Source organism: Meleagris gallopavo, chromosome 3 (genome assembly GCF_905368555.1).
Source record: "Meleagris gallopavo chromosome 3, MGAL_WU_HG_1.1, whole genome shotgun sequence".
Classification (NCBI taxonomy): Eukaryota; Metazoa; Chordata; class Aves; order Galliformes; family Phasianidae; genus Meleagris; species Meleagris gallopavo.
In genome coordinates, this window is record NC_139406.1 from 3,892,095 (window position 1) to 3,915,602 (window position 23,508).

Sequence of the window (23,508 nt, forward strand, 5' to 3'; positions counted from 1 at the left end):
TACTCAGCCTATAATTTGGGGAATTTCACATTACAAATAGAAAAATTTCCTTAATAGACAGTTTTCTAGTGACTGACACTTTGGAACACCTTCTTTATAGTACACTTATGTATCTTGTTGGAAGAGTCTGGTTATCTCTATAAATACGGAAGCTTATGACATAAGAATTATTTCTACTATGAATCTGAACAACAGGACACATCCACTAAAACTAAATGGTTAAGTGTGGCAGTAATTAAAAAAGTAACTTTAGATTTTGAAAAGCTGGCAACTAATGCTCTCCTCTACATCAGAAAAAAGGGAAAATGAGATAACATTTCAGAGAATATTAAAATACAAATTAGTAAAGATGCATTTAGAGAAAAAACTCACAACGTTATTTGCTTCATAAACTATTCTTGCTAACTATTTTTTCATTAGAAACATCTCAGTAGCAAGACACTCTTCACCACCTGTGTAATTATTAATAACATCCAAAGCAATCAGAAGCGGCTGCACATCCAAACTTCATAGTCCACCGAGGTGCAAGGCTTTTGCCTAAAGCTACAAACAGAATTATGCAGAATTGGAATACTGGAACATCTGTAGTGATTCATTATGCTTTCAAGATAGTCTTCTGACAAGCGCTGAAATTATTTGAAAAAACCTAATACACTTCTCACATGTGCTGTGTATTTCACGTAATTTAAGAAATGAAGTAAATAGAATAAGGTATTATGTGTATTAGAAAGGAGTTTATTAATGAGCATTTCTTTGAGTAGAAAAACTCCTGAAAGAACAGGCACTTCTGAGAGACCTTGAAAATAATTTCAAATTGCTCATCTTACACACTGTATCTTGAGTACTGTCTGAAAAGAATGCTTTTTGAACTTGCAACAGAGATTGTTTCTAACCAGTAAATACCAAGCTCTGTTTAGTCAGGGGTAAACCACATCAAAGTTTTATCTAGTATATATTAGCTTCAACAGTCAACATAATTAGAGTACATGTAATATAATGGGGAACTGAAAGAAAGACTTCATTAAGTTACAGTGATGATGATTTTTTCAGTGCAAATGCTGTCAAGTCCTTCCTTCAAACTCCATTTTACATAGCAAACTGAGATCAGCTTTAAACCACTAATTTAAAACTCCAGAGACGCTTCACAGCTGACATTTCCTCTCTTCCAGCTTCTTTTTGAAACTCTCTTTTAAATTAAACTCTAAGTTTTCTTGCTGTTGCTTAGAGCTTCCCTGATCAACCAGATTAAATTGATACAATGCTTTAAAGAAAACGTATGTGCTCCAAATGATCTAAATACCAGGAACAAACTGCAGGTTTGAAATACTGCAAGCAATAATGACCTAACATTTCTCTACAGAGTGGCCAGGGTTGGAAGGGACCTCAAGGATCATGAATCTCCAACCCCCCTGCCACATGCAGGGCCATCAATCTCCCCATTTAATACCAGACCAGGCTGCCCAGGGCCCCATCCAACCTGGCCTTGAACACCCCAAGAGATGGGGCATCCACAGCCTCTCTGGGCAGCTGTTCCAGCACCTCACCATTCTCTCTGTAAAGAACTACCCCCTGACATCCAACCTAAATCTTCCCTCCCTCTGGATTCAGAAATACATTCTTCTAAATGCAGTACATTTTAAGAAGCATAAGAATGACCTGTACTAGAAGAGCTGAAGTTGCATTGTAAGAAGTTCTAATACAGATTTTAGTTAACTACAGTATTACAGTAATTATTGGGGCATTCTGATAAAAATCTGATTTTAAAGTTGCAGATAACTCAGGTATAAATGACTTAATACTGAACGCTTCTTAACGGAGAACACTTTGAAATTAAAAAAAGGTCAACTGAGATAAAAACCTCAGTAATGTAGCATTTTAGGAGCACAGTATGAACAGAATTTAAAAGTGAAAGAAATTGTTCATGTTTCTCTAGCTCCCTAAAATATTTCTCAGTGCTCAGATTTTAAAGGAAGCATACTAGCTTTCACACTTGATTTTATCCTTATTATAGCAGTTGTTCATATTATTAAAAAGTTGACTTGCTGATAAGAACAAACACTAATGCAAGATCTTGTATCACTTAAAAAGCCATTACTTCTTATACTAGCAACACAGCAGTCATAAAATGTTTATTTTAAAATGTCTGGGGAGTACCTCAGGCCCAAAATGACTCCACAGAACGGCAACACCATCGAATAGTCAAAGTAGTCCTGGTTTTAATGCACTGCAATGCCATGTAAGAAGATTTTAACTGATCAATCAGTCTACATATACTACTTTAATACAAGTAATTAACCACAATTCAAGTAACAGGAGTTTATTTTCCCTCAAGTAAGCAACTACAAGTGATAACTTGTATTTTTCCTATTGAGCCATTCATTTGAGCAAGGCAACTTGCTTAACTTCTCTATGTCAATTTCTCCATTTTTGAGGTGGAAAAATATCTATTTCAAAGAAAAGACTATAAAATCTACAAAAGTCATAGAATCATTGAGGGGAAAACACAAGATGTTACAGAAGTATGAAGTACAGTTCCACTCTGAAAAGCAACTCTAAAGAGAGGCATTGATTTTCAGGCTTTTAATTAAATCAGTATCAAGTTTGTTCACTCACAAGTAACAAAGCCTTCTTTCTCTAAACCATTAGCCTGTAGCCTAGGAAAGTCTAACCGATTTCTTCACTTACAGAGTATCACCAAAATTCTGTAATTATTTGTTATTGTATTGAAAATTACTGATAAAAATAGTTATCTGAGATGTAGCCTTTATTAATTTGCATAGATACGTTCCTAAATCCTCAAAGTCTGTAAAAATATTCATCTAAATTTACCAAAACAGGAAGTTCGTGGTTGGTTTTTTTTTGCCTCAAAACAACACGTTTCAGTTTCAGAATGAACTGTTTCAAAAAATCCTATTAATTATGAGCTGCAAAAATTTTTCATTTATTGTTTTATATGTATGTTAAATAGTTTTTCATAAGGCTTAATCCTGAGTGAAGTTATAACAAAGCTTTCATTATTGAAAGCAGCTCCACCTCAAAACATTCAGAGCTCAGCTATCACACCACAGACAATGTGTGATTCAGAGTTTACTGCAAAGACCTTGAATCTTCCCTCCAATACCACTATCTTAAAAAAAAAAAAAAAAAAAAAAGAAAGAACACAAACAGAACATAAAACAAGTATGAAATCATGATAACACTGGCACCAACATCTGAAAGTTGAAATAAACTTACATATTTCTAGGTAGAAGTACACTACTCTTACTTTTTTAAGAAAAAACATTTTTTAAACCTTCTGTTTTGAAGAAGGTACTGCTCTTTGTGCATCAGTTGCTGACATAATTACTTGACTTCATTTATATTATTTCAAAATCTGTATTCCATGTGTATAAAATAGCAGTGTCAAGGCGACCAAATCAGGTTTTAATTCGAGAAGTTACTCATTTCTAACAGAAGTTAGAAAGTGAAATTTCTCAATACACATATTTAAAAAATATTATACATAAACTGGGAATATGATGGAATCAGGATTCCCAAGCTGTTATTTAAAGTGCTGCTTAAATGCCTAGCAATCTACCTTTAAATAGCCACAATATTTGAGAAAAATTTCCTGTACTTGTTTAGAAAGCTAGAGAGAAAAGTAAAGTGACAGGCACCAAAAGCACCAAAGCAAGCTCTTAAAATTACTGGCATTGATATCACACTGATAATTATAAGCCATAAACTTCAGAACTAAGGATTTCAGATCACTACCAGTGCTGTTGAATAGGACAGCATATATAAGCTATATCAAAGGTATGTTCAGCATCACGTCGTAACAGGTTCTAAAAAGTAGAACCAACTAGCAGCTTAAATTATAGCTTTAATGAAAAAGTGTAAGAGTCTATTTCTTTACAGACTGTATTAAAAATGGTAAAGGTCCAGATGCCACCGTTGCAGCCACGTGAGTTAAATAAATAGCTATACTATTTGCAGATTGCCACAGCGTACCTCTAAAGGTTGATAAAGCTATTTCAGGTTGACAAGGAAAGGAAGAACAGTAGTTGCTATGCTGCTCCCTGCTGAATGCAAATTCCAGGAAAGAATGCTAGTTTCCACATTGTTTCCACATTCCACATTACTATTCCTCACAGTTGTAGATGACATCCTTGTTAATGTGGCTATTCACCATTTACTTACCTTTAAATTACTTTTTAAAATGGTGTTAACATGGCAAGATGTGGGTAACAGAAGGGGGCTGCATGGGTGGGCTCTGTGAGAAGAGAGCAGGGGCTGCCTCATGCCAAGCACAGGCAGGTTCCAGCTCCAAAAGGGACCCATCACTGGTCAAATCTGAGCCAGCAAGTGATACTGCTTGTACATCTGTAGCAATATTAAAGGAGGATAAAAAAAGAGCCATGAAGCAGTTGCGTGAGGAGTCAAAACTGAGAGTCACTCCTCTGCAGGCACCAAGGCCAGTGCAAAAGAAGGGCAGGAGGTACTCCAGGCCCATAGTGGAGCAAGCTGTCTCTCTGTAGACCATGGGGCACCATGCAAAGCAGATTTCCACATGCAGCCCTTGGAAGATAGGACAAAGCAGGACGTCAATATGATCTGGATGAAGTCAGAGCATGTGGAGAAGAGCACTTCCAGAAACAGGCTGTCTGGTGGGAAATTCTGGCCAGTGTGAGTAACACAGTGAAGTAATTTGTTCCTCTAAGACTACACTCCAAGTAAAAGACCTATGATGGAGCAGTTCTTGAATTGAAGATTATGGGAAAACTGTACTGGAATAGCTCCAGAAGGACTGCTCCCATGACAGGGACCTCACTCTGGAGCAGGGGAAGAGAGTAGACGAAGGAACAACAGAGATAAACCATTATGGACCAGGAGCTGAGTCTGGCAAGAAAGCAAGTGGGAGAAAGATGGTTTCCATCTGTTTTTATTTCTCACTATTCTACTTTATTATCAATTGGCAATAAATTATTCTTTAACAAATGGACTCTTTTGTCTCTGATTTGTTGAGCAACCTCCATGTCCTTATTTCAAGGTTTTTCTTGTTTGTTGGTTTGTTTGGCTTTTTAACCCCCAATATTTTCCTCCTCCTGTTCTGCTGTGGAAGGAGAATAAGAGTGGCCCTGTGGGAACCCAGCAACCAAAGTTAACACACCACAGAAGAGTAAGATTTTTGAACAAACTTGTGTTACAATACAGGACTCATTCATATTTTTTGTGAGGAAAATTATCCTGAGCTACTCCAAGGGTTTCTTCTTAAGTTTCCCACATCTGGCAAAATTACTCTTCCCACAGACTACCAAAATATATTCACCAAGATACACTAAAAAGTGCAGTGAAACATATGCTGGGAAAGTCTGAACAGATTCACTCTCGGCAAAATATACACTATTACATTCTAACTGCTTGAGAAATAACCTCACATTTCTTACCATCTTCATGCTTTGGAACTATTAAGGATTGTCCCTGGCATGAAAAGATTAAAAGAGACTTCCTAGAGTGTTGTAGGAAAATGACCTTCCAAGGTAGTTGCTACTTCATTTTGTTTTGTAATGTTATTCACTACTTTGACTTGATAAAAAGCTATTCATTATTTTTACACTTTTCTATGTGGCATTTAGTTCTGAATCTAAATACTAAAATATGCTAAGCAACATAACAGAAAAAATATTTATCTACCTTTATGTCCATATTTAGTATTTACAAGAACCTATTGTATTTTATTGTATTTTATACAATAAAACCTATTGTATTTTTTTATTTTTAACCTATTGTAATTGCTGTAACTTCATTCCTGAAGTGCTTCTTTTCTTTAAAGATCTTTGTGAAACATCAAAGACTTTGAATCCAAAAGAAGTCATGCTTCCCCAAGGCTTCTGACACAGTCCCCCAGAATACCCTTCTCTCCAAACTGGAAAGGTATGGATTTGATGGGTGGATCATTCAATGGGCAGTGAGCTGGCTATGAGATCATACCCAGACAGTGGTGGTCAATGGCTCAGTGTCCAGATTAGTGACAAGTGGTGTCCCTTGGAAGTCTGCACTGGGACCAACGCTCTTTAATAACCGAGCTGTGTGGTACAGTCAACATACCTGAGCAATGGGCTGTCATTCAGAGATACTTAGACAGGCTTAAGCACTGGCCCAGGTGAATCTCATGAGGTTCAGCAAATTCAAGTGCAGGTCTTGCACATGGGGTCTTGGCAACTCGCACTACCAATAGAAGGTGGGGGACATAAGGATTGAGCACAGCCCTGCTGTGAAGAACTTGGGGATACTAGTGTCAAGCTTCCCATCCACGAGTCAGTCTCATGATCTCACAGTCCAGAAAGCCAACCGTATCTTGGACCGCATCAAAAGTGCATCTAGTAAGTCAAGGGAAGTGATCCTTATTCTGTGCTGGTGAGACCCCACCTAGAGTACTGTGTCCAGAATCACCTCCCTCAACCTGCTGCTCACACTTCTCTTGATGCAACCCAGGATATGACTGGCCTTCTGGGCTGCAGGCACACATTGCTCACTCATGTTGAATCCTTCATCAACCAACATCACTTCCTCAGGGCTGCTCTCAAGCCATTTTACACCCAACCAGTATCTGTGCTTGGGACTGCACCGACCCAGGTGTGGGACACTGCACTTGATCTTGTCGGACTCCATTAGGTCAGCATGGGCCCATCTCTCAAGCCTGTCCAGGTCCATCTGGATAGCATCCCTTCCCTCTAGTTTGTCAACTGCACTGCTCAGCTTGGCGTTGTCTGCAAACTTGCTGGGAGTGCACTCAATCCCACTTGTCCATGTTACCTACAAGGATGCTACATAACACCAGTCCCAACACTGATTCCTGAGGAACACCACTTATCACTAGTTTCCACTTGGACATTGAGCTACTGACTGCAACACTGAACGTGACTATCCAAGTGAGTGGTCCATTCATCACATCCATTTTTCTCCAGTGTGTCCTCAGTATAGAAGAGACATTGATCTACTGGAGAAGGTCCAGAGGAGGGCCACAGAAGTGATCCAAGGGATGGAACACCTTTCCTATGAGGAGGGCCTGTTCAAGCTGGAGAAGACAGAGCTCCTGGAAGACCTGACAGTGGCCTTTCAGTATATAAAGGGCAGTCACAATAAAGAAGGGAACACACTCTTCCCTGTCCATGGAGATATTTAGTGTCAGGCTGGACCAGACTATAAGCAACCCAGTCTAGATGTAGATACTCTTATTCATCACAAGGGAGTTGGACTAGAAGGCCTTCAAAGGTCTAACTCAAATAATTCTATAATTTCACCAGCCTATTGCACTGTATAGGGTTGAGACAAGTGCAGAACTGACATCTCACTGAATGCCATACAACTGGATGTAGCCCACCAATACAGATCCCTCCATAGAGCATTTATACCCTCAAGCAGATAACACTCTGATCTAACTTAGTGCCATCTGCAAACCTATTGAGGGTGCACTGGAGCCCCACCATCAGCATCACTGATATTAAACAATATCAATCCCAGTACTGAGCCCTGGGGAACATCTGACTGTGACTAGACCTAAGTCGTAACTGTGACTTCTCCTTTTATTAATTTCTAGAAAGAAAACTTCAGATACTAAAGCTTTCTGTTCCTACTATGTGTTCACGTAATCTCAAATTATATGTAAAAACTGAAAGCAATACTTGATACATAAGCATGCAACAACCTTTTCTTAAACACAAATGCATATAGCAAGATTCAAAGTCTCAAAATTTTGATTAGATTACATTTCTTAGTTCCTGATTCCATACTTCATAGAGCTGACAGTCCTACTAAGTTTTCATTATCAACTTCAGGGAACTGCAGTTTGAAGTTACAGTGCTAAATAGTAACATGCTTCAAGAACATACTGAATATATGCATACACATTTCATTTATAAGTAGTAACAGATTTATAGTACTTCTTAATCTAACAGTTTCCACTTTGAGTGAATCACACATTTTAGTTCTGTATCAGTTTCATTTTGAATAGTATAGTTTGAATCTATTAGATATTTCTTTGAGCTGAAAAGAGATATTTGAGAAAAACAGATTAAATATTTTAAGGATTTATATAAGTGGTTTTGCTAACCTCGTACTGTCAGCTTGCTATATAACTGTGAGTTCATTTCCTTGTCTCTCTTGTAACGTCGATACTCATCAACAGCTTCCCGTGCCACTGTGACCGTCAAAACAAATCCCTGTTAGAGATATAAAGATACAACTCAGAATTAACAAAGGACTAGAACAGAACCACAAGCAGGAGTACTACTCTAATTAAGAAAGTAAATACTTAAGTTCATGTTCTTATTTACCAACGTGTCACAAATACTGACAAAGAAAAAAGCTTTTTTTTTCCCCTGAAAAATTAGGTATTTAAATATTTCTGCTGAATTATTTCACAGGATGGTGCCACTGCAGCTCCTAGAAATACAGAATTCTACATGTGGTAAAGAATATAAGACCGCACTGGGATAAACACGTAGGAGTTTCTTCTCTCCCTCCCTTTTCTGTTTCTTCTCAGATACAGTCTCTGGTTTCTTGAACTCAAGTACGTAGTCTTTCTCCATGAGTGAAAGAGGTGTATCATTTTCCAACAGTACAGGGATCTTACTCTCATTACTCATTACTCTCATACAAGTAAGATCACTAAAAGAGGTTTAGATATTCATAAATCCTCCAAAAGATAAGTCTTTAGACTATTTATGTAGGTTCAGAAATCCACCAATATTCCCCTTCCTTACAGAAAGCTTTAAACCATTAGACAGCTTGCAGTTTGTCAGTCTTCCCCCAACCCTCTTAGTAGAGAGAAATCAAGACGTAGAGTTTTCCTAAAACAATCTTGATTACAATTTTTCCTTGCAATAGCAAGTTTGTTTCCCAGTTCCAGCCCAACATTCCAAGGCTTAATCTGTTGCAAGCTTGGATTACACAGTTCTTATTTGTTCATTTTTGCACTAGGTGCACCAATCAAATTAGAACTAGGTGGAAGAAACTACCTTCGTAAAACATATTCCTACTGATTCCTTGTGCACAACCGAATCTCCTAGCCATGCTAATATTATTGAAACCCAATTTTCAGATCTCAATTTAGCCCTTTAAGCAGAAAATTCAGACAGTCTTGCCTCAGAACTCCATTTTCAACCTCGGAAAATATGAAAGTACAAAACAGTCAACTACACTCTGAAAGGTCTGTGGATGTGATGGGACTGACTTGCTGCTCTACTTGTGAAAGTGTTCTCTGGAATTCCTGTAATCTTGTCTTTGTTCAATTTCCTCACACACTTGAATGACAAAGCAAACAAAAACTAATTTATAGCTACTCTTCTGATTATTGAGCTTTTCTCAGCAATTTCTACCAAAAAGGGGAACTACTAGCACAAGCTGTGATCATGTTGTTGGATGGGAATACTGGAAATGATATTCAAAATATTCTTTAATAAGACCTATCAGTCTATACAGAACTAACCATTTATGTTATTAACAGATAATCTGCATTATGAAGTTTGGGGGAATTGCTTACTCTTTGATAGAGATAGATGTCATACTAAGTGATTTTTTTATTTTTAATTTTCCTTACCACCCCACTAATGTACAGATCTCTACTTAGCATTTCATAATGAAGAGATCAACTTCCAGACAAGGTTAACTTCTGTCTTGTCTTACTGGGTCAGCAAGAAAGACCTTCATAAATACTCCCTTACGACCTCCCACTGTTGAACAATCTTCCTGTCTTTGAACTGTTGGGTTTTTTTGTTGCAGCAAAAGTTGTCTTGGAGATTCTTCACACCTCTATGTCCAGACAACCTCTCCTTGATCAGTACTTAAATGGACACATGTTGCAACAATTTAAACAATGAAATCAATCCAGAATATTTACTACATTGACTTGTTAAGAATGACCTTTACTCAAGCAGTCAGAATGTCACTGTTCCCGAATACCTCTGAGAATAAGCACTATAAAAAACTACTTCTTTTTAAAATGAATTTGGAAAACAAAGAATATATTTTTCCTGATTTGTTTTTAAAAAGGGGGGGTGGGGAGGGTGTCTTGGGAAGATGTAGAAGAATTAATGGTCCTGATACAAATAAGATGAGAATTACAAGTCACAATAATATAGCTGGCAGACCAGTAAAAAAGGTCTCTCCTCTGAAAAGAATACAATTTCCAAACCTCAGGATAACCAAGTCGGAGGCAACCAGTTTGAACAGTTTCCCAAGAAAATACTGCAGAGGGCTGAATAATAGAAAGGCATACTGAAAAGAAACCAGTGCAACTGGAAGTGCAATCGATCAGGAAAAGCATGTTTAATGAGTAACTTACTTCCAAGACACCGTTTCCTTCTGCTTTATCCACTCTTCACCAATTTTTATGAAAAAAATATAATGATCAAAGTAGACAGAAGGAAAGCAAAAAATGTATGCTTTCAATTCTGCTATAGCCATAAGAAAAGTCAACACAAAAAAAGAACTGGACCTTCCAAATGAGGTTCTCTATTAGCTAAGGTTCTGAGGTTTGTTGTTTTGAGATTTGTTTTTTTTTCTAATCTCTCAGGTGACCAACTGCTAGAAAGAAGCATTACACATTCAGACTAGTCACTTAACAAAAAGCATTATCAAACAACTCCACCTGCAATACCCACTGCAATTTGACTTAAGCATTTTCTTTGTTCCATATTCAGTGAAGCTTATCTGATGCAAATTTATGAGATTTTTTTTACACATTAGCTTTTCACTTGAAGTTTAAAGTGTAGTTAATAGCATTTTTCTGTTTACCAGAGGAGCCCAGTATGTATACAGGTAGCCTATTTTCAGCGCTGGTACAAACTGTGAGCAGGACACGATGAGAAAATAGAGATTCAGGAAAAACTTGAACTGTTCATATAAAACCTAAAATGGAAAAAACATAAAACAGAATAAATACCATAATTTTTATATGCATATAAATATTACACGTAATATATATAAAATCACTTGATCATGACAGTAGATACTGCCAGACAAACATTAGTGTATATAGTATTTAGGATATTATATAGTGTGTTATACAGTATAATACTATCATTTTATTATTAGATAGCTATTTTTGTTGAGAAAATTTCTTTTTATCTCAATGACTTTTCAATCTGACAAAGCAATTTCCTGGATTTTTTATGTTTTGAAAACTGAGCTATGTGAGTTTACAAAACTTTAAAAACATTTAACATCTGTCAAGATCACAGAGCAAAAAGTTTACTATGGAATTTAAAATAAATTTGCAATAATTCACATCCACTATGTTTATGACGACAAGCAAGATAAGTTTCTGAATTTCCCCCCCTACAGTGGCAGTACAACAGCAGACTCCATATGCTTCTTTAGTAGGTGAGGATGGTATCTGACAGAATAACCAGAAGAGGCTACTGGACTGGGAATGCTATTGTAAAATTGGGACTGCACGATCTGGAACAGCCAGTAATCAATTGTTTCAAAGTTAAAGCATTCAAAACAGTTCAAATGCCACATTTGAAGAGTGTGCAGTGCAATGACTTCTGTATGAAAATCAAAGTTACTTCACAGATATATATTGCTCTCATCATTAGTATTATCAGTTAATTATGTAAAAAACTAAGCCCTAGGTGAAATAAATACCCAAGAGAGTTAATTTTATGGTGTCTGTCCATAAGCACGAAGTACCAGCACCTTAACAGTCAGCATCTTGCAAGAGTGATACATTGCTACTGTTCTGCTAAGACTACCTAAGCAACCTCAAACCAGAAGAGGAGATTTCAAGATTGGAAGTGATAAATATGTAAAGCCAAAAAGTCAAATTTGAATTTGTAAGGAACATTGGAGCATTCTTCCAAAATGAAACTTATTCAGCACAAACTTCTATATCATCACAGTAGTGACGCAGCTCATCATTTCTTGCCTTATTTTTTTTTCTTGCTGTTTACAAAGACTTGATCTATTTGGTCAAAGAAAAAGTCCACAGAATACTCTGGGAGCTTTGGGCCTCCAACCACATCCATCCTACAGACTGGATTAAAATCTGCAGGCAGAGGTTGAACAGCACTTTCTTACTCATTCTTTGAATATAGTAGATCATTGACAGCTTTTTCAACACAAACTTAAACACTTCAGTCTCATTAAGGAAACTTGAAGTCACATAAAATTAATAACAAAAAAATAGACTACTGCTTTGAAGTTCATAAGAGGAATGATAAACTGTGGACCACTTCAGGTATTATAAGAATTTATACAGAATTCCTGATACAGATATCAAGACTAAGATGAAATAGTAAACCAAGAGCACATGCTATTAGAAGCAGGATGTTTTGTTTTTGTTTTTGTTTTTTTTTCCTCCTTTTTTTAAATAAATGCAAGGAAATTAGACTTAAATTTGAAAACATCATAACTCTTTCACCCAATAATATCCTGTTAATCTGAACGTTATCTTAAGATTGTACTTTGATATAAAAATCACTGAAAACTAACTATTGTCAGTTGCACTGTTAAAAAAAACACACTTCTAAGCAGAAGACAGATTTCACATGATGAAGACTTCAACTAGGGGAACTCATTCAGGCCAACATCTACATCTACATCTATGGATTTGGAACCAATACGAATGTGCTGTCCACAAGTACTTGCAATGGAACAGAACAGCTACAGAGTACCTCCAATCAATGAAGACTGTTGATTTATGTCCAGAATTAAAATTCAAAAGCCTTTTATTTTCACCTACTGTTGTATTTCATACTTAGGATTCCACTTTGTTACAACTGAATTTCAAATAATACTAAATATATGTGATTTCGTCTGCACAGCTAAATCAAGATTATCCAAAGAGGTGAAAAACAAATCCCTCTCAACAGAGAATTGCAAGATATGGCTGATCCTTACAGGAAACATGAATCTAGTTTAGGATTTATAATATACACTGAAGACTTCTAGTCACAATAATCAATGGCTTATTATATGCTTAATGAATTTTGTGACCTTTAGGAAAGCATATGCACCTCAACCAATTTCACTGAATTTAATAATTTAAACTTGAGAAGAAAACATTTACTTGGTTCGATGGAGATGAGAATATTTAATCTGCCTACGGTAAGTGACATTTTATTTATTTGACAGGAGATCAGTCTTAATTACAAAGCCATTTGTCTCTTTTTTAATAAAGAAATGCATTAGAAAGCATCTGCCAGTCACCAAAGGAATAGAATCAATACTCATACATCTGCATGATCACTGAAATAAAAAATTTAAGACAAAGAATGTTTGTAAAACATTGATGTATTCTACATTTAAATGCAACAGGTCTCAGAATGCTTGGAAAGTACTAGTAAAATATGGAATGTTACCATACATTTTTAGGTTTTATGTGCTGATGCTTCGACAGTTTTTTTCCCCTATTGCTGTATTTCATTATAGTAACTAATTTTTTGAGAGTGTGAACAAACATTTCACCTTCATGTAAGCAACTTACTTGTGTAAGCAAGCAACTTAAACACTGGAAACAAACAAACAAAAAAAGAAGCTAACTATGAAGGCACGGTATAGCTTCTTCAAAAAACAAGGCAAAAAGCAACAAATCCACATTCGCTCCATGACAGAAGCACTGTCTGAAGGATTACAATCAAAACCAAGACTTCATTATTCTTAAAACGCCAACAAGAACTACAACTCTGGAAAGTACTGGTCTACTAACCTAGGCTTGCCTATGTTCATATAAATAGATTTTTCCTTATGAGGCATCCTATAGTTCAGAGTGCATCAGTTATTATGCTTTCAAAGGCAGTGAGTACAGTAAAGTACTTGTATGAGTACGCTGATGTTCAACTGGTTGTATCTCCAGTTAGTGCTCTCTGGTATTTTTATAATTGATCATTTAGGAGTGATTCTGTTTCAAGAAGGAGATTCTAAATTTCTAATCGTGTACAGAAAACTGCATGGAAATGCATCTCAAATTAGTAATGCTTCACTGAATTCCAACCACTCAAATCATGCAAACATTTCTCATGTAAATATGCCTTTGAAAATACAACATTTAAGAAAAAGTAGCCTTGCTTTCACTCACAGCTGTGCTTAAAGACATCAAGAAAAATGAAAAAAATGAAGAATCTGGGCACACAAAATTATCTTTTTGCAGAGCAGACAAAAATACTACAGAACATAAGTCAGTCCAATATCAGAAAACCAGCACCTTACCCCAGGTATAAAGGTAAAGATGTTGTATTTTTGATTCTTAATGGCATTTTTAGGGTATTTTTCTTCACACTTTTCAGGGCACCCAAGCCACACCGTGCGAGCCTTCAGCTCTTTCTTTCTTCGGCAAATGTTTATGAGCCAATCAGAACAACTGAAAAGAAAAACAATTTTTGATTTTAAAACTATAAATTAGAAGTACATTGTCTTTGTTTTCCAAACATGGAATCCTAAAGACGAATACATAAGAAAAACAGGGTTTTTTTTCCCCCTCCATATCTACATTGACAAGCAAGATGTTTACTTCTAATATTTATTTACACTAAACTCTTTGACACAAATATACACTTTTTAATATGTGCATCTGTACATATATACACACATTTTAAATAAATATATATCTAAAACATGAAACATGCATGTGATTATAAATATAAAGTATAAAATAAATACTAGAGCAACCAAGTGGAAGGAGTCCCTACAGGGGAGAGGAAGGACAAAGGACATTAGATATCCTTTACAGTCCCTTGCAACCATTCTATGATTCCAAAAAAATATGGATAAATAACAAATATATTTTAATATAGATATAAAAAACATTTTCACATTCTTTACAGGAAGGTCCAATAAGATTTTGTCAAGTTAAATACACTTCACTCTAACAAAAACTGAAAAAATTGTTCTCTATGAAGAAAATAATGATGGGCTTCAACTGTGGCAAATAAATCAATGTTGGGAGGAAGCAGAGGCAGGGGACAGACAGAGGAGGAGACGTCCTCCTAATGACTAGGGCGGAACGAAACGCTGAAGGAAGCTGGAATTGCTACTACTGAAGCTGTCAGACTTTGCTGGAGCAGAAATATATGGTAGGTGCAATTTATACTGCGCAGGCAAGGAATTAACTGGATGGCCACTAAGGTCCCTTCTAAAAATTCTTCCACGTTAGTGACATGGAATGCACAAACAAGCACTCAAGAAAGACTGATTACATCACTACATGCTACATAATATCACATCCTACATAAAATGCCATCTATATTATCACAGGTCTATTTACAAAGCAATTCTGCCAAAGAAGAAATGCAATTCAAAGCTCTACAATTTTCTTCTAGAAAACTAGACTATGCAAAAGTAAAATCATTCCAAGCAATTACGTTTTGGAAAAGCCACTACACAGTGCTCACAAGGTGATATTTAAGAACTTCAGCAGTGAATTCTGGATTCTTAGCATTTCCTTCTTAAAGCTTTCACTATGGGAGGGACATCAATTTGATTTGATTCTGTGCATTTTAGGTTCGTTACAAATATACACCCATTCTGAATTTTTTTCCCATCGATTTTAAATAGTGACAGTTACCCTTCTTTGAAAACTTTAACAGCAGTAGTTGAACATTCAAAATGCAGTCATGCTTTTTAGTAACATTCAAAACACCAAAGATACCTTGATTATGACAAAAGTCCCTACATGAACATGAGCAGCATTGCCTTCTACACATCACAGTTCACAGACAGTTTAATGGCTGTGAATCCATCCTGCTAAAATGGCTAGTACCACCTTCCTTCAGTAATAAAGCTGTGCATTCCCGCCCCTGAGCAGACACAAGTCTTTGTACAACTGTGTGGGTAAATTCAGACCACACTGATCCACTTGTAAGCTCATAAAGAATAAAAAGAGGACCTGTTTTTAGTCAGATTCATCCCTCATTAGAACTGTGAATATAGTTGCAAGGACTCAGACTGCATTTACACTTGTAGCATAAAGTGAAACAACCAAACAATATAACATCTCAGATCTAAACTTCGTAAAACTGCTCTACGATTAAAGCTTTATACACATTAGTTTTCATGGCGGGGGATGGAAAGAACAATACAAACACAAAGTTTATCACTCAGCTATACAGCTGATACAGAATCGCAGCAAAAGATGATTTTCTCAAAGAAAGCAAACAAAAGCATGATACTCGTCTGCCTGCCTACAAGCCTCAAGACAAATCTACTGACAGCTTTTGAAATCTTGTATTTTTTAAATCAGTTTTTGGATTTGAACTGTAAAAAGACCATACATTTCATTAAATATAATGTCTTTTGTAGAATTTCCACAGGCATTGGGCAGCAGATGCCAAAAAAGTACAGACAAAAGAATGGCATCCGACTGAGAAACAACTGTGACACCTTTCATAGAAAGGACTGGCACAAAGCTAACGACATCAAAATCCATACGCAAGAAAATCTTGGATGAAATTGGCTCATGCCCAGATCAATACCGTAATGGTTCAGATGAGTTTTACTAACTTAAGAGCCAAAATCATTTGGTATTTCTAATTTACAGTCTCATCAGTAATCATTGCTATATCACAGGGAGATTGAGAGAGGGATGTTGGCCTCAAATCCAAACCTATTTACATTAATCCAAATTTTCAGGAACAATGAAGTCTAATTGGTATTTTTGAAACACAAATCATCTATAAAAACCCAGCACATACCTAATCTGTTCTCTAATATCCTATAATATGGAAATGATTCTTGTGCAAGAAAATTGACCCTTTAGTGGGATTTTTGTTCCATCTTCTGTGAAACAAACATCAGGAGATGAATCAGTAACATTCTCTGAACTTCAAAAACCATAAAAACAACGCAAGGTATAACACGATCAAGACGCTTCAGATTTTCCTGAAATCTTTAATGAAAACACCTTACACTATGGACTCAGTGATTATAATAAAAGAATAACACATCTTTATTGATTTAAACATTTATTCCAAATGCGTTTGTCTAGGAAATTCAAAAAATGCATTGAAGGCTTTTTCTTTAAAAAATGTTAGCTATAAGATGTGATATCTCTATGAATATAATGTATGTATGAACAGACATACTAGAAAATAAAAACTTTAAAGCACTCTATGGCTTTTTTTATTTGAAGGAATTACCACAGTTGTCTTATACATTACTGATGCTATACTCAAAAACATGCAGTAATTGTTAAATAAGAACCCTTAACTTTTTGTAAATACAGAGCATCCCACCAAGTCAAAAGCTAAAGCAAGTCTCAACTGACTCTGTAGTTCTAATAATAAGGACTTCTTTTTCCCCTTTTTAATTACTTTTATCCTACAAGCTTAACTGCCAGCATCTTTCACAAAACAGCATTTTCATCATAATGGAAAGATAATATAAAAGCTCTACATTGTCTGCAAGGGTCAGCTTTTCCTTATTAGGTTTTAAGTAGCAGAAACTAGTTCTGCAAAGAAAACATACTGTAATTATTGTACTCAACAGGTAGCTTCAGTAATCAGGCCAAAAGCAACACAGTGGTCATGTCACTCTTTAAAGATCAGCATTTTCCCATGCTTCTGCATAACAAATGCGTCGCAGATTAATTGAAAGTGTACAGGCCATCTTAGAGCCCAAATTAATCCGAGCATTTGATATCCCCTTCACTTCATATGGAAATGCCATTCAATGGCACCATTTTCATAGGGACAAAGTGTTTTTTGATAACAAGTGGAATGTAAATCTCATGAGAAAGAAATCAATCCAGCCCAAAGAACTCCAGAGTATTGATCTACGTGCATTATAATTTCACATGCTTGAAGAGAATTTGTAAGTTAAAGGGGAAATGATTACAGCCACAAAACTACTGCTACATATCACAAAGTTTTCTTTTACCTATGGTATGAAAGCAAGAAATACACAGTTTCTGAATTTATATCGGTTATCTTCAATTTCTTCAAAATCAGAGGCAACATTTGATGTACTTATATTTTGTGAGGTGTTGTGATTGCTTATTTTTTTTCCTCCTTCTCAATTGTAAAAACTTAGAAAGTCACAGATTTGCAAATAAAGTTCACAGTATTCAGTTCTGGCCAACAATAGCCTATTGTCTGCACAGAAGTTAGAAGCTGAATAAAGGATTTTTACAAAATCAATTTTAATGAACACTGAACTTTGACAAACCTGCCATATTTACTCCTGCCAAGAAGGTGAAACTTTTTCAATTAAACAACAACCATCAGATGATTTTTTAATAAGTAAATCTACAGAATATAAAATTGTAAAGCTGTAAAATGAAGAGTTTCCACTCCTAAAAAATGAATTGCATCCCAATAATGCAAGACAAAAAAAAAAAAAAAAATTAGTGACTTTGGGGTTTGCCAAGCTCCAGACAAATGCGTAAAGTCTTCATCTTTCTTACATAGCTTTGAAAAATTTACAATATAATTTAAGGTACAAAACAAAGTTCTGAATGTGAAAACTGAAATTCAAACTTCACCTAGTCTCAGGTATGAGATTAATTTCCACAGATATAGGGTTAAGTTTTAAATTCTGCTGAACTGAACAAGTTTCAGACAGCTGTGCTGAATCAATCTGATATTTCATCAGATATTATACTTAGAATGCAGCTTGCCTTATGCAAGCAAGCACACTTCAGTTCTTTCCAGAATATATATCACAATCCTCTCAGTTCTAACTGTACGGACACCCAATTCTCTACCCAATTCTCTACCAACTGATAGCTTACACACTACTTTTACACAGTATAATGACTACGTGCACAGCAATACAGTCAGTAGTTTCCGTGTCTCCTATACAACCCTTTCAGTAATCCAGGGAAATTTAAAGAACAGATAGGCAAGTCAAAATTCTAGTATTCAGTGGATCCCAGTAAATATGCATAAAGTTGAATATGAGCGACTGCTAACACTGAAGGCACCAATGTCCAAATCCTAAGGTGCTTTCAGCCCAGAAGAAATCTCCTTAAGACCACAAAGGACATTCACATACCCAGAAGTGCTCACCTAAGATGAGATTTTTATACAGTTTGATTGGACCAGTAGAGAAGATTTCAGTAAGATATCAGGGGAACCTCTTCCCAGCAAATTTTCTCAACTAAACAGATCTCTGCATCTATCTTGTGGGAGTATCCCCTGCCTGCTGTTTCCTACTGAAATTCCAGGCTACGATTTAGTTGTTATTCAACAGTATTTATTTTTAATGAAAAATAAATGCATCTCTCATCACATTCGGTTACAGAAAATTCCAATGTGATTTCAATGTCTCTGTGTACAATTCAAGACTAAATGGACTCCATCATCTATCAAAATTCAGTTGAGTTAATCAGTAAGGCAAAAGACAAACTCCTTCAGGGCCTCTTGCTTAGCAGAGAATTTTCTTACAACTACATTATCAATAAGATACGTATACAATGTAGAATCATAACATCATTAATGTTGGAAAAGACCTCTAAGATCATCAAGTCCAACGACCAATCCACAATCAGCGCCCACAAAACTATGTTAGTATTACATCTGCATGTTTCTGGAACACCTCCAGAGACAGTGACTCTAACCACTTCTCTGGGCATCCTGTTCCAATGCTTGACCACTCTTTCAGAGAAGACGACTTTCCAACCCAGATTTCCCATGGTGCAACTCTTAGCTGTTGCACTGCGCCACAGGAGAGAGAACAGCAAAACACAGACAGCAGTGATACTCTTTCTGTGAAGGCTGATGGGAAAGAGTTAGAATGAAACATTCTTCCATTCACCAGCAGGGACAGGCCTCACTTTGAGCTGCACAGCTGACACCGACAGACCCACACCACAGCTACCATGCTCTGAGACCCCAAAGGTGAAGCTCCACAGGCATCCCAGCTCCTAACCCAGATATCCAACATCTAAAGAAAGAGCATCTCTGGTCCAACAGGAGACAAGTTGAAGGAAGTTTCTAAGACTGAAGGCTATATGGAGCACCCCAAGTAGAGGCAAGCAAGTTGAAACCCAGATCCATTTCATGTGAGAAGCTCATTTTTCTACAAAACACAGAAATTTTCAGTATTCCAAACTGACATACACACATACCTCATCCACAACCCCTGATAGCACAGAGAAGTGATAGAGTGTAGCAAAATAATTTATCCACAATGCCTTTTCCCTGCTTTTTTCCTTCTCAAAAATCCAAATAAATGTCTTTTTTGATCTCTGCTTAAAGCTGAGATGTAACTATGAAGTTCTAAAATAAAACTGGAAATTTTATAATTCTCATCATCAGTAAGTCTTTATAAAAATCAGTGAAATTTCATGAGTTCCAACAAACCCATCCTGCAGTTAACAGCCTTTCTTCACACACTGTGGATGCTCCAGTACCTCTGCTAGGGCAGCTACAAGGTGCTCTCTTTGCTGTTATACCTATTTTCATGAAACTTACAGGGGCACAACTGAAACTTCCTCCATCCTTCAGTCCAGTTATCTTCACATCATCAGAAAATTCAACAGATGCACGAAGACTGAGAATGAGAACCACAGTATGCCTCACTTGTTTAGAAAAACAAAGGCTAAAATGCATGGCAATTGTAACTGGAATAATTACATTCAGAACAATTAATCTGAAGTCGGACTGAGTCCTGTAAAACATAGGACACACAAGGACTGCTCATTCAGAAATCAGAGCTACACAGAAACTGTCCATCACAGCAACTAATACCCAAAGATCTCAAATTCCATTTGAAATGTACATCCATTTTTACATGTCTCAAGAAATTAAACAGTCTCTCAAAGCACTTTCAAACACTAAAAAAACACCGCTTCCAAAAACAAACTTCATATATTAACTCTCATTCTGCTAACTCTGCTTCCATAATTCCTTCCTGCTGCTTTCTAACACTTGCTCTCTATAACAAAGTTAATACCTTTTTTTTTCTGTTAAGACGTTACAGAAAGAATAAATAAAAACCATTATCTTTTTCTATAAACAAAGCTGTATAAAAAAGTTACTTCATAACTAAAAGTGCACAAAAACAGCTCTCAATTGGTTAGGTAGAACAACATTGTAAGGTCTCTTGCAATTTATTAAGTGCCAAGAAAACTATGTATGAAGATGCCTGTCTAAATAAATTCTAAAATCACCTGCTAAAAGAAAACTTCATCACTTAGCTGAAAATACATCACTCGTTCCAATGCTTTTTACATAATATTCAAATTTCATCATTAAAGATGAAAAGGTTATTTTTAACCACTCTGCAGTAATTGGAAACTTTCTAGCAATTCAATTAGGAAGTTGCTGTTCCAATGTAACTACATACACTGGACTTCAGCACAAAGTTTATAAATAAGCAAATCACAAGAGCTAAATTCAGCTGTAATTCACTCTAAGACCAACTGCTGCGTGCCTTCCTTAACCTTTAAACCCAAAATTTTAACAAATCATTAGTTAATGACCTTTGTCTTTTCAGCAATATCAATAAAACCTACATTTTTTTTCTACCTTAAGAAATAAATGCCCTCAAAAAAAAAAAAAAAAATCAAGGAAAGTTTTAACATCTTTTACTCTGTGTGCTTTGAGTTCAATTGACAGCCATGCTTGTATGTTACAGACCTGGGACTATTACAATATCAGTATCTGATCTCTTAAAAGCCTCTTTTCAGCTCATTTCAGTTGAAAGTCAGCAACGCACATAGGAGAAATAAACAGCAGCAGTCTCATGGAACTTTTATTAACTGTTGATTAATATCCTAGCAGAGAAAACGCAGGCAAAATAGTTAACAGGTGCACAACAAGCCAATTACAATGTTTTCTGTGATACGTGTAGAGTACATGGATGCAATCAGCACTTATTTAAGATCACTGAATAGTTAAAAACTTTTAGTGTGAAACAAACCTAGTGCAAAGGAACTTCCAGCCACCACAAATAAACCATTCCAAGCCTCTCTTTCTCTGCGAGATTCTGGCTCTTGGGAGGGTGTGGTAATCGCTCTCATCATTTTCAAAGCCTTCTTCTGACATCATTAGTGGCATTTCATCCAAATGAGAGGACTCATCTTCTACTTGATATCTGTAAAAATGAAATAAAAACACTAAATAAATAATCACACAACATTTTTATTACCGGGAATCTCAAAGTACTAAAAGGTAATTGTTGCTACATGGAATTACATTAGAGAGAGATTTTCAACATGAACATCTCATGTATTTGCCCTGACATCAGCATTTGCATTATATAGAGTAACACAGCAAGAAGGTCTGCAATCATCCAAGCACTTTGATATAAATTCTTGTTGGCTATTGAATTTGTATGTACAGAACTGCAGCTTCTTACTTTTGAAAGGATTCTTTGCAAGATTTTGTTAAAAAAAATAATAATTTACTTAGGAAGGTTTATACAGATACAAATGCTGTGAGCTTTCACAGAAGCATAAACTTTGCATTTCCACTGAGCTTTTTCCAACTTGCTGTCCTGATATACCTATGACTATTTCTGCCTACGCACACCTCTGAGCCTGAATCTGTATCAGATCTGTACCACTCATCAGTCTATCAGCCTTAGTTAATAAAACATTAGTTACTTTTGTAATTCTTGACAGAAATATTCAGCAAATCAAAACTGATTTGACTGTGGACCTATGAAAACAACACTAGGCTAGTAACGGTCCTTTCCTCTTGAGAAACTCTTCTCCCTTTTTTGCACTTGTGGAATGCCTATTAACCCAAGATAAAACACCTGAATGTTTGATAAGGAAATCTCTAAAGTGCATGTAAATTGAGTGAATTCTTCAATTGCTGTTGACTCTGTGGTATAAAAATATGAAAGAACAGCACTACTACTCAGGTTCCCTGTTACAGGCCATTCAAAGGACTACTAGGATATTAGATGGAAGAAAATTAGATAATCTACTCCCATGCAATAACAAAATAACTGATGGATGTAAATAAAATCATACAGAGACCAACCCCTACAAACAAAATGGTCAGAAAGGCTAACTGCAAGAATGCTTAAAAAACAAAAATACCAAATCCAACCAACATGCAAAAAAATTGCGTACATAAAAATATTACTTAATACTACTGAGAGTGGTAGTTAAGCAGTCATTAAATACAAACAGGTGATGAAAACATGTTTGACTAGAATAAAAGGGTATTGTGCACATACATTTTATTTTTTCAATTCTCAAACTAAACCATCATTTATTCTTCATGTAATCTGCAATTTCTCCCATGGATTTATTCTTGCATTGGGAGCAGTAAAGCATAATTCCTACAGCTCAGAAAGTTAAAAAAAAAAAAAAAATAAGGGCTGAGTCAGAAAAAAGCATTTGACAGATGCAAAGCTTAAAAATTATAGTACAGCTTTCATCAAACAATCCAATATCTCTTACAATATGCATCCTAGGACCGTTCATTTTCCCCTCAGCAACCTAAAAAACAATTTTTATTTTTTTTTAACAAAAGCAGTGATTAAAAAAATCCATTTGTGGGTACATTTGCACATATAAAAAGCCATTGTGTAAGCTCTAAAACATCTGAGTACACATGAAGGCAATATCCA

General features: G+C 36.0%; 1 protein-coding gene across 4 annotated transcripts in view; it reads right to left on the bottom strand.

The window, feature by feature from the left end:
• The window catches only part of ATP9B (ATPase phospholipid transporting 9B), a 153,955-nt gene that overhangs the window by 120,079 nt on the left and 10,368 nt on the right, over positions 1-23,508 (bottom strand). For all 4 annotated transcript variants that reach the window (XM_085220099.1, XM_085220097.1, XM_085220098.1 and 1 more), the window contains exons 2-5: positions 21,844-22,017; positions 14,194-14,344; positions 10,777-10,890; positions 8,093-8,201 (exon numbers count right to left, since the gene is read on the bottom strand). In XM_085220099.1, coding sequence (XP_085076225.1) covers positions 8,093-8,201; positions 10,777-10,890; positions 14,194-14,344; positions 21,844-22,017 — 548 coding nt within the window. The remainder of the gene's footprint in view (positions 1-8,092; positions 8,202-10,776; positions 10,891-14,193; positions 14,345-21,843; positions 22,018-23,508) is intronic.